A 10,522-nucleotide genomic window follows, 5' to 3' on the forward strand; every position below is an offset into this window, starting at 1 on the left:
CTCCTCGGCTCTGGGATCTCATCCGTCTGCGTAATCGCGCTGATTTCAACAGGTTCACCCCCCCCACACAAAATCCAGAAGGAATAGATAAAGGGTGGTGATGAGAAGCAGCCCCGCAGCCGCTGAGTGATGGCACCGTGGAGCAGCAGAGAAGCTCTGGTTTGGCTCAGCAACTTGGCTAAAATTGGGGGGAGGGAAGGAGATAAATAGAGGGCACTCAGCCCTGCACCCCTCCTGCCCACATTTCACCACCCGGCGCTGCCCAGCTGTGGTTTCAGCCCACCGAAAGCCTTCTGCAGTTTCATCCCCACGTTGCTCTGAGCGCAGACCCTCCTGCCTCATTCCAGAGCCTCATTTCCAGAGCCTCAGAGGCTCCAGCAGCACAACAGCACCTCGATGAGCCGGGTGATAACACCAGAAAGCAGAAACCACATGAGCAACCTCCATAGGAGCCCAGTACAGATGAGCCAGAAGGATCCTCCTCCTGCTTTCACTTAACCTAGTTAAAACAAGAGGCAATATCAATATCCCTGAGTGGATGCAATAAAATTAGCCCATTCAGCATGGAATGGGATGAGGAGCAGGGATCCTGCCCTGCAATAAGCTCCGTTTTCCTTTTTTCTCCCCCAGGCCAGCAGCCCTGAGAGCACATCCAGCCAAGTGCCATCAATCTCTGCTGGGTGCCGTTAGGGGCGGATAAAGGCTCTCACCCCAATTCCTTCCTGCTCGTCTTGATCTCAGCCAAGCATTTTACCTTGGCGCCGGCTGCCTCCTGCCATCAACAAGGCAAGGTGTAATGTTACTGCCTGTTTGCTCTGCCTGGTGCTGTTCTTTGGGTCCCATTTAGACGTGGCAATGAGCTCAGCGGGGCTGAGGTTCCTCGGGTTAAAGGGGATGGGGCAGCAGCAAACTTGGCCTGTGGGTACCGTGGGTAGGACAATCCAGGGATGCCCCCAGCAAGAGGAGATTCAATTGGTTTAAATGATTTAGAGTGCTTGTAGGCATGGGTCGATGGTTGGACTGGATGATCTTAGTGGTCTTTCTAACCTTAATGATTCTGTGATTCTCTGAAATGGACTGCAACACTTGGGATGCAGGCGAACAAAAAAGAGGGAAAAGCATTTCCAGGTATTTCCCAGTGCTTATCAATACCAAATCCTCACAAGAAGGCAAGCCCCAATAGATCCAGTCCAAACCTTTCCAAAGCACTGGGAAATAGAGCAGTGGTGGGGCTGTCCCACAATGATGGATGCATGCCAGGCTCTGAATAAGGGATGGAACATCCCATGTGTTACACAGAGCTGAGGACAAACCCGTGCCATCTCTCTCTCCCCAGCCCACTACATTTATTTTCCCTCATATTCCAGCCCTGCACTGGGGCTGTTCTTTGTTCAGCCCCTCCAAACAGTCGGGTTTGGGTGTGGGAGATACCAGCCCAACCCAGCCACCCTCTCTGTCAGGGCTATCAGCAAACACCAGCCCCAGGAATTTTAATTGAAAGAGTCGGACGCCCAGATAAGGCCCAGCATCACCCCATTGCCACATGGGGCAGGGTTTGGCCTCGCTCCCCACAGTGGGGCTGCTCGTATTGAACCCCTTGCAGGGCTGCCAGTCCAGTCCCATTGGGGCAGCACTGGAATGGGCTGGGAGGCACTGGGGCTGTGCATGGGAATTTGGCAGCGGTTGAGGCTCACACAGCATCCCCCTCCCTGAAAGCAGGATCGAGGTGGTCTGCGCCCCGCCGCCTTATCAGCCCTTATCTCCCCGAGCCACTCGCTAATGTGACCTTAATGGAGCTCAAATCGCCTCGATTTGTTTTATTGCAGCTCTGCCTCCTCCTCGCTTCCCCTTGTTTTGGAAATACAGAGGGGAAGGGGGCCGGCTCCTTCCCTTCCCACCCAGCTGAGTGGGGGGTGTAAAAAGGGGCTATAGGGGGGGCCCAGCTTAGGGTAGATCATCCTGACCCCCCCCCAAGGGTTCGACCCGCCCTCCCTTAACAACCCCCGGCCTCGGGACCCCCAGGTAGAGCCGCAGCAACAGGCAGAGGCAGGGAGCTCACACCGATCCCCTCCCCGGAGGATGCTGCCCACCCCTTTCTCCGTCGAGGATATCCTCAGCCTGGAGCAGAGCAGCGCTCCCGGAGCCCCCGGGGTCCGCCGCAGCCCCTCCGGGGAGGAGGAACCGCCGTCGGGTGAGTGGAAGCCGCGGGACCCCCGAAGCCCCCCGGACCGCCGGAGCGGACAAACTGAGGCAGCGGAACCTCAGCCCCGACGAGGCGGCACCGCTCGGTGCTGCCGGTGGGAGATAACGGCGTTTTCTGCCTTTCTACTTTTTTTTTCCCCCTCGATTTTTTTTTTCCCTTCTTTTTTACCTTCTTTTCTTTTTTCCCCTTCCTTTTAACCTTTTTTTTCCCCTTTTTTCTCCTTTTTTCTCCTTCTTTCCCCTCCCTTTTCATTTCCTCCCCTCCCTTCCTTTCTCCCTCTCTCTCTCTCTCTCTCTTTTTTTTTTTCCTCCCTCTTTTTCCTTTTTGCTCCCTTTATTCTCCCTTCCCTTTTCTTTCGGGTTTTCTTTCAGGGCTTTTTCCACCCCACGCACCATCCGCACGGGGAGGGGGCACAAAGCAGCCCCATCTCCATCGCATCTCCATCCCTTTCCCTTGGGGGGCCGTAAGCACCCTTTTCTTCCCTCTCCCTGCCCCGTTCCCCCACTGCAGCGTCGCCCCCGGACCCCCGCATGCCCAGATCTACCCGAACCCCCCCGGATGGGCAGCGCTGGGGCTGATGCTGCCTAACAATCCCAATTCGGAGCGGTTCGTGCTGACACAACGCTTTATTTCGATGCGCTCTAAATTGTCCCCGCGGGGAGAAAAGGAAAACTGCACTAAAGGACTCCCCACCCCCCCTTCCGTCCTGTAGTGTTCGGAGGCGGCTGAGAGCTCAGGGGGGCATCGGATGGGGACCCTCCTTCCCTTCTGGCTAAATCGGGCAAGGATTGCTTTGCTCGCGTTTCCCTAAAGCCCGGCGGCTGCGGAGTGGAATTAACGGGAAAACCATTAAGAGAGGAGCTCGAGCACTGGGAGGCACTGGGATGCGGCGGCAGAGAGATGGGAAGGGTGGGAACATCCAGGGAAGGGCTCCGGAGCCTTGCAGCATCACATTTGCCCATAGACTCCCCATATCTCCCCAAACCATAATACAGTTTCCAAGAGATCTGAGCACATCTTGTCAGCAGCGAGGAATCACTGCACAGCAATCACTGAGCAGCAAAATAATAACAATAATAACAACAGCAATAATAGTATCAATCAAACCACCTAAATTGCACTTTCTTTTAGATCTTTGAGGTTTTCTTCCTTCATTCCCAGATCCTTCTTTTTGCTTAAATTCAGAGATCCACATGGTTGGGGTGCTGGAGGTGAAGGCTGTGTGTGGGTAATTCCATCCCTCTGGGTGTTTCCATCCCTGTGGGTGCTTTCATGCCCTTGGGTAAGATGTGGGGAAGAGGATTTGAGGTTTGGGGTACATTGTCCTACAGCAAACCCAATGTTCCCTGTTCCCTGTTCCTCTCTGTGATTGCCGTGGGTGCAGCATCCATTGGTAAGAGAGACAGAAATGAGGCATTACCCAAAATTCATGCAACAGATCCCAAAAATAATGGATTTTTTTCTTGATTTTCCACTAAATAGCATAGGAAAAACTCATTTAAGTTATCCCAAGGGGCCCCACTCTCAATTTGACTCCCTCTTTGGAAACTCAGAGGCAGCAGGACTAGGGTGGGGTCTCACTGTGTTTTGGGTTTTTGGGGCCCTGTTCCCAATTTATTTCCCTGTTGGCAGCAAAACCATGCTGGGGTCTCACTTTGCTTCGGGCTTTTCCCTCTGCAGGACAACATCTGCTCTCCCAGCCCTTGCAGACAGACCAGCAGCAAACTGAGCCCTGCCACCACCCCAAGCAACCGCAGCGGCGCAAACCCCGTGTTTTGTTCTCCCAAACTCAGGTGTCAGAATTGGAGCGGCGATTCAAGCAGCAGAAATACCTCTCTGCTCTGGAAAGGGAACACCTGGCCAACGTGCTCCAGCTCACATCCACCCAGGTGAAAATCTGGTTCCAGAACCGGCGTTACAAATGCAAGAGGCAGCGGCAGGATAGATCCCTGGAGATGGCCACCTACCCACTGCCACCACGTAGAGTGGCTGTTCCCGTGCTGGTCAGAGATGGCAAGCCTTGTTTTGGGGGATCCCAACCCCACCTGGCTCCTTATGGGGTCACCGTCAGCCCCTACTCTTATAGCACCTACTATGGTGCCTATGGGGTGAGCTATGGGGTGGGATATACTGGGGTGCTCACACCATGAGATTGGGCTCAGCACCAGTTGGGATGTGGCTCAGGAAAGGGATGGGGGCATCTGGAGCCGTAATGGACAGCAGGATGTGGTGCTCCATCCCCACCGACCAGCCCAAGGAAAGGGATTTCTGGTGCTTCAGATCTGGGGACTTCAGGACCAGGGACATTTATTTATTAGGACACAAACACAGATTCTATCCCATCCCACCCTATAGGGATGCTCCTGTGGGATGCTTAGGGATGGGATGCTGCTCTTCTTCCTAAGGAAACAGGGTCTGTGCACACCATTGTGCCTTTGCCTTTCCATGAACACTCTATTTAAGGCTTTGAGTTCTTCTCATCTTTTGGGATATCTGTATTTCTTAATGACTTACCAGCACAGGTGTTCATTTTTGTCTCGATTATTATTATTATTTGCAATTAAAAAAAAAAAAAAAAAAAAAAAGAGGTGGGAATATGTTTCCCCTCTCTCACCTTTCCCCTTTCATTTATAGTCATTTATAGTCCTGTATATCTTTGGAGTGTTTTCCCAAAGCCTGAGGTCAGGAGATGCTTAAAATCCCAGTGTTTGTGGGATTGCTCTGTTGGGTACCTCCAACATTGCTTTGAACGTCTCCTGTTTCTTGCCCAAATTAGAAATGCTCGCTGCAAAATGAGGCAGATCTCTCCCACAAAACACAAATCAGCCAAAATTTAATGCAATAAATGGCCATGAGGGGGTCCCTGTCGCTGCAAACCCAAAACCTCTGGTTTGGGACCATTGTTATGGGTTACTCTGCAGTCAGCAGTGAAAGGAAAACAGAATTGAGCCATGCAATGAGGACAGACCTATGGACAGATGAGTTGAGCACATGAACAGCTCCAACATCACCAGGATTTATGGTCCAGCTGCAGGAAAATGCAATGAGCATCACTGGAATAAAAGGTCTCACTGGAAAGTGGGATATTGCCCAACTTTTGGGTGGTTCACAGGTTTTGTCCACGTGTGCAAGAGCCCAAAATGAGAAGATGATATTCTGCAATATCACACCATCACATCATAGAATATCCCAAGTTGGAAGGGACCCATGCAGCTCAATGAGTCCAACTCCCTTCTTCACACAGGGCCACCCAACAACAGAATGCAATAATAATAATACATAACATCACGACACAATATTCTGCAAACCTACTGACTTTTTATTCTTGAGCTTTTTGCTCTGGTTTTTTTTTTTTTTTTTTTTTTTTTTTAATTATTACAATCATTACCATCGTTATATTTATTTCACACCAGCATTGCTCTGCAAGTCATGGTCCACACCCACGAGGAATCAGCCTGGGGTTTTGGGTTGATTTCCCCCCCCTCCTGCACAACGATTTGATCTCTCTGTTGCACCTCCACTTTGCAAAGCTGATTAAAATACATTGTTTGCCATTTTTTTCCAAAGGGTTTTGAAGGGAACTCTCAAAATATACAATCAGCACTCCCCATTTTCCAGCATTCCAGGGTTTGCACTGGATATAAACCACACCCAGAAGTGGAGCACATGGAGCATCATCCCACTGGGATTGGGGTGGGGATGCAAAAGTGTTCTGCTCACCCACAGCACCCATCCAAGGCAGCACCATCATATCCTAACAACTCTCTTTTGACCCCCCCAAAACTCGCTTTCACCCCAAAAAGATGAATTCCCTTTAGGCACCTTGCTCTTAGAATTAAGAGGAGAATATAAGCCATGGGGTTATCCCAACAGGGTTCAGTGGGGATGGACGTCCTGAGCAAGGCAGCAGAAGGGATTTTTTGCTGTGCTTGAGCAGAAATCCTGCGGAGCTGGGACACCAGCAAAGGGCGTAGACACATCCCAGTCTCCAATCAGGCCCTGGAGGTTTGGCCATGGGCCCAATAAATGCTGAGCTGGAGGGTGGGGAGGCACTGAGCCTGCGGGCAGCAGGAAGAAGAGGAGGAGAAGGAGGATGAGCACTGGGGTGCTGAGCCCTGGGGGGCACAGAGCTTCCAGCAGCCCCCAGCAGACCTCTTCCAGACCTCGGACGTCCTTCCTCATCCAGGACATCCTATGGGATGGGGTTGAGAGGGGAGCACAGATGGATCAAGGTGGGATACCAGAGGATGGGGAGAAGCAGGATGGCCCTGGAGTATCCCCAGCACAGCCCCATGATGCAAATCCAGGTAAGGGGGGATGCTGTGGGATGCCCACCCTTAGGGCAGGATGAGGGTTCAGTTTTGAATTCCTTTGACCTAAATAACCCATGCGTACCCAAGTTACCCAGGCTTTAAATGCAAGAAGCATTTGAGAGCAATGGCAACTCCATGCAAGGCTTTCTTCAGGCACTTCAGAAAACTCAAAGCACAGGAGCTGCCTGCAACTTTGGTTAATAAAAAGCCCAGAGGATGCATTTCTGCAATAGCAAGCTTAAGATTCCCTTTAATGCAAATGCAACCCTTGGTGCAGCTGTTGGGTGGTGCTGCTGCAGCTGTACTCGCACTGATTGCAGTGCTCTGCTGCACTTGCTGTTTGCCTTCCCGCATGCTCAGCTCCAGCTGCAATGCTCTGCTCCTATCTGTTGCATTGCAGATTGTGTGTATATGCTGGTTCTCAGCTCCAGCTGCAATGCTCTGCTCTTTTCTGTTGCATTGCACATACTGTGCGTTATGCATATCAGCCTTACTCCTATAGAAACAACCCCAGCAGCACCTCCTTTTAGCATGCAATGGCTAAATTTGCAGAAGCAGGGTGCTGCAAATTGCATGCAATGGCATGAAAACTCAGATGCAATGCAGCTTTGAGCTGTGCAATGGGAGCAAAAAGCAAAATTGAGCTTCCTAAGAGAGACCTTGCCAGGGGAATTTGGGTTTTCTGTGTCACTTCTATTAAAAGAAGCTCCTACAGAAAGTGAGTTCTGAAACATCCTCCCAGGTGGCTGTTAAGAAAAATCATTAAAAGCCATTGGAAATCTCCCAGAATGCAGCATGGGGATTTCAGTGGGGCTGGAATCCAGCCCTATGTTTTTCCATCTCGAGTGGTATGTTCACTTCTTAAGAAAATAGACTCAGAAGCGACAAAAGGGGAAGGAAAAAAAAAAAACAAAAAAAAAAAAAACACAAAAACTGGCTGCAGTCCACTGGGAGGAAGAGAATTACGGTGTAAATAAAGGGCTGGAGAGGTTTGGCACAGCTACAGGTGATGCTGTAAAAATCCCACTGGCACGTTGTATGCAACAGCAGTGCCTCGAGATGTCACCAGCAGTGCAAAATGGCCCTTTGGGGGGGTTGGTTTTTCCTTGTAGGAACTCAGAGAGGGGGGTGTTTGGGAGAAAACAGTTCCCTTGGATGAGATTAATTCCATCAAGCAGAGAGTTCACTGTGTTAAACTGGAGGATCTCCGGGCAGTGGGGATGTTTTGCCCTATGGAAGGGATAGGAAAGAAAAAAAAAGTGGGGTGATGAAGATTTGAGTGATGGAAAAATGAGAAAACAGAGGAAATAAGTGATGGATGGTGAAAAGCAAGAAAAAAAGTGATTTGTGAATATTTTGCTCTGTGGAAGGGAATGGAAAACAAGAAAAGTAAGGAAATCAGTGTTGGAAAAATGACAGAACAAGTGACTTGCGTGATCAAAATGGAGGAAATGAATGTTTTGGGTGATTGAAAGCAAGGAGATGAGGGGTTTGGGCAACTAGAAAGCAAGGAGGAAAGTGGCTCATGAATGCTTCACTCTATGGGGAGGAATAAGAAAGAAAGAAGGGAGGAAATAGGCGGTCCGGGTGGTGAAAATATTGAGGGAAGAAGCAATTTGGGTGATGGAAACTCAAAGAACCCAGCGGTTGGGGCAGTTCCCAGCAGGTGATGCTCAGTCCTCTCCCCTTACAGATGCTGAGACCCCACCGTGCAGCCGTGACCCCCCCCAGAAGGTGCTGCCCAGACCCCCCCGGCCAGCAAAACGCTCGCGGGCAGCCTTCACCCACAGCCAAGTGTTGGAGTTGGAGAGGAACTTCAGCCGCCAGAAATACCTATCAGCCCCGGAGCGAGCCCACCTGGCCCAGAACCTGCAGCTGAGCGAGACGCAGGTGAAGATCTGGTTCCAGAACCGCCGCTACAAGACCAAGAGGAGAGCGGGGGGCTCCGGGTTGGAGGTTGGGACCACTCACAAAGCCGTTCTGCCCCCAGCCCCACTGCTGGCCGCTCGCTGCCTGCCCTGCTTCTGTTACTGGAGCCCTGCTGTGTGGTGAGCTGTGCTTGGTGTGTTGTTTTTTTTCCCCTCAAATGGTGTTGTTTTTTTTCCCACCCCCCCCTTGCCATCTTGTCCTTGGCCATGTTGATTCAGAGATGCGCCGTCAAGTTCAAATGATGCTCTGTGTCCTCTAGAGCAATGCCAGCCTCTGTCATCGCGAGGGTTTTAGCCAAAGAATCAGAAGTTATCGAAAATTAAAAATCCAGATTATTGTTATTGCTATTATTATTGCTATTATTAATAATAAAACCCCAAAGCTTTTACAAGGCTCGATCTGCAGCGAAGAATCCCAAGCGATGCTCAGCACCCTCTCATTGCATCACCATCCCTTCTCATTGCCAGCTTTCAGCCAGAGAAACAAAAAGCCCTATAAACTAAACATCCCCAAAGCTTTTAACAGCACCTGCAGTGATCAAACATGGCATGATTTGGGGGACAGAAAGCAAGAAATGGTGAATGCCTGTAAAAAAACAATTCCCCATCCATCCTTCTGTAAGCAATTCTTTGCCCTCCCCCCACCAATTGGGTGAAGCACAACAGCTCACCCCGTGCACCAGCTGTTCCATCATGTGATTTTTAGTTATCTTTCAAAAAAAAAAAAAAAAAAAAAAAAAAAAGGAAAAAAAGTCTGCATTTCCAGCTCCAATCCATCAATTGCCTATTTTCTCGAAGGTTTCTACATGTGTTGGGTTTAGGGGGCATTCAGCCCCACCTTGCTGCAAGCAATAAAGCCCCTCAGGTTCCCAATGGGCACAGAGCTGCTGCTGGGGCTGCCCGATGCCATCAGTGCCATTGCAGAGTGGGAATCCGTGCCAGCAGGCTGCAGGAATGGGGACAATAGCGCAGTGACAGATGGGTTTTGCATATCCGGGTGCTGCCGCTGCTGGAACGCTCACATACAGTCTGGTTAAAATAGCAACAGCTCAAAGAGTTCAGCTTCTACAAACCTCCCAGGGCCAAGGCTGCAGGGTGACAATTCTGCTTGCAAAGCTCGTGCACAGACGTAGCAAAACGGAGCTACGGGGTAGGAGGATGGGGCAGGGAATGTGCAAAGCAAAACTTCAGGTGGATACTCAGTTGCCAATGCCATAAAAAATGTTGGCTCTGCTTGCAGGACAGCGGTCTGAACCATCCCAAAGTCACTCCTATCTGCAGATAACACTTTCTCCCAACTCCTGCTCTCGGGCTGTGTTGCAATGTGGCCCCTGCACAGCCCTGCTCTCATCCACTTTGCTTGGAACAAAGGAGTCCTTGTGCTCCTCGAGGGGAGGACATCCTGCAGAATCCACCCTGGGATGCTGCTGAATGCAGGGACACGATGCTTGCACCCTTAGAAAGAATGGGGTGGGGTTGACACCACAAAAAAATCTACTGCTGTGTTGGGAGGGATCAAATTAACCCCATTTGTCATCAATAGGAAAATTAGATTTCAACTCAACTTCTTGAATGGTTCTTTGGGAAAAACTTTGTCCTCTTTGTGCCATAGCTTTTTTTTCCACTTGTGGTTTCAGCCCCTTAAAACATCCCTTTGTTGCTTCAGCATCCAAATGCTCCATACTTAACTTTGCTGATACAAAGCCCAGTGCAAATAGTTGCTATTTTTTGTACATATTTTTTGATACTGTTTTATCCAATGTGTGCTGTCCTCTGGAATAAAGAGCTCAGAACCTTTGTTAAGAACAAGCTGCCTCAGTCGGTTCCTTGCTCTGGGTTTGGATTTTCTCACTAGTTCCTATTTCTGCCATGAAATCACCACCATCTTCTCAAACAAATATCTATTGTGAATGTTGCACCAGTGTCACCATTAGCAAATCACTGCTCATCACTGTTCCTACATCTCCAGCACCATGCACTCCTACGTCACTCATCCATCATCCCATTAACTGCCATCCATCTGATGAGCATGATACAAGTGACCATTCCCACAAAAGGAAGAGTAAAACACGTTCTTA

At 50.1% G+C, this 10,522-nt stretch overlaps 2 protein-coding genes across 2 annotated transcripts; both read left to right on the forward strand.

Moving 5' to 3' along the window:
- Positions 1–2,079: 2,079 nt before the first annotated feature.
- On the forward strand, positions 2,080–4,660 carry NKX2-6 (NK2 homeobox 6). The gene is given in 3 exon segments (XM_019622586.2): positions 2,080–2,140; positions 2,143–2,188; positions 3,882–4,660. Coding segments are annotated over 3 exon segments (579 nt in total). The 3' UTR covers positions 4,354–4,660.
- A 1,576-nt stretch (positions 4,661–6,236) lies between these two features.
- NKX3-1 (NK3 homeobox 1) lies at positions 6,237–10,205 on the forward strand. The gene is made up of 2 exons (XM_010723056.4): positions 6,237–6,510; positions 8,210–10,205. The coding sequence occupies exons 1-2, from the start codon at positions 6,297–6,299 to the stop codon at positions 8,566–8,568; spliced, it is 573 nt and encodes a 190-aa protein (XP_010721358.2). The 5' UTR covers positions 6,237–6,296; the 3' UTR covers positions 8,569–10,205.
- Positions 10,206–10,522: the final 317 nt, after the last annotated feature.

Source organism: Meleagris gallopavo, chromosome 24, assembly GCF_905368555.1.
Source record: "Meleagris gallopavo chromosome 24, MGAL_WU_HG_1.1, whole genome shotgun sequence".
Taxonomy (NCBI): domain Eukaryota; kingdom Metazoa; phylum Chordata; class Aves; order Galliformes; family Phasianidae; genus Meleagris; species Meleagris gallopavo.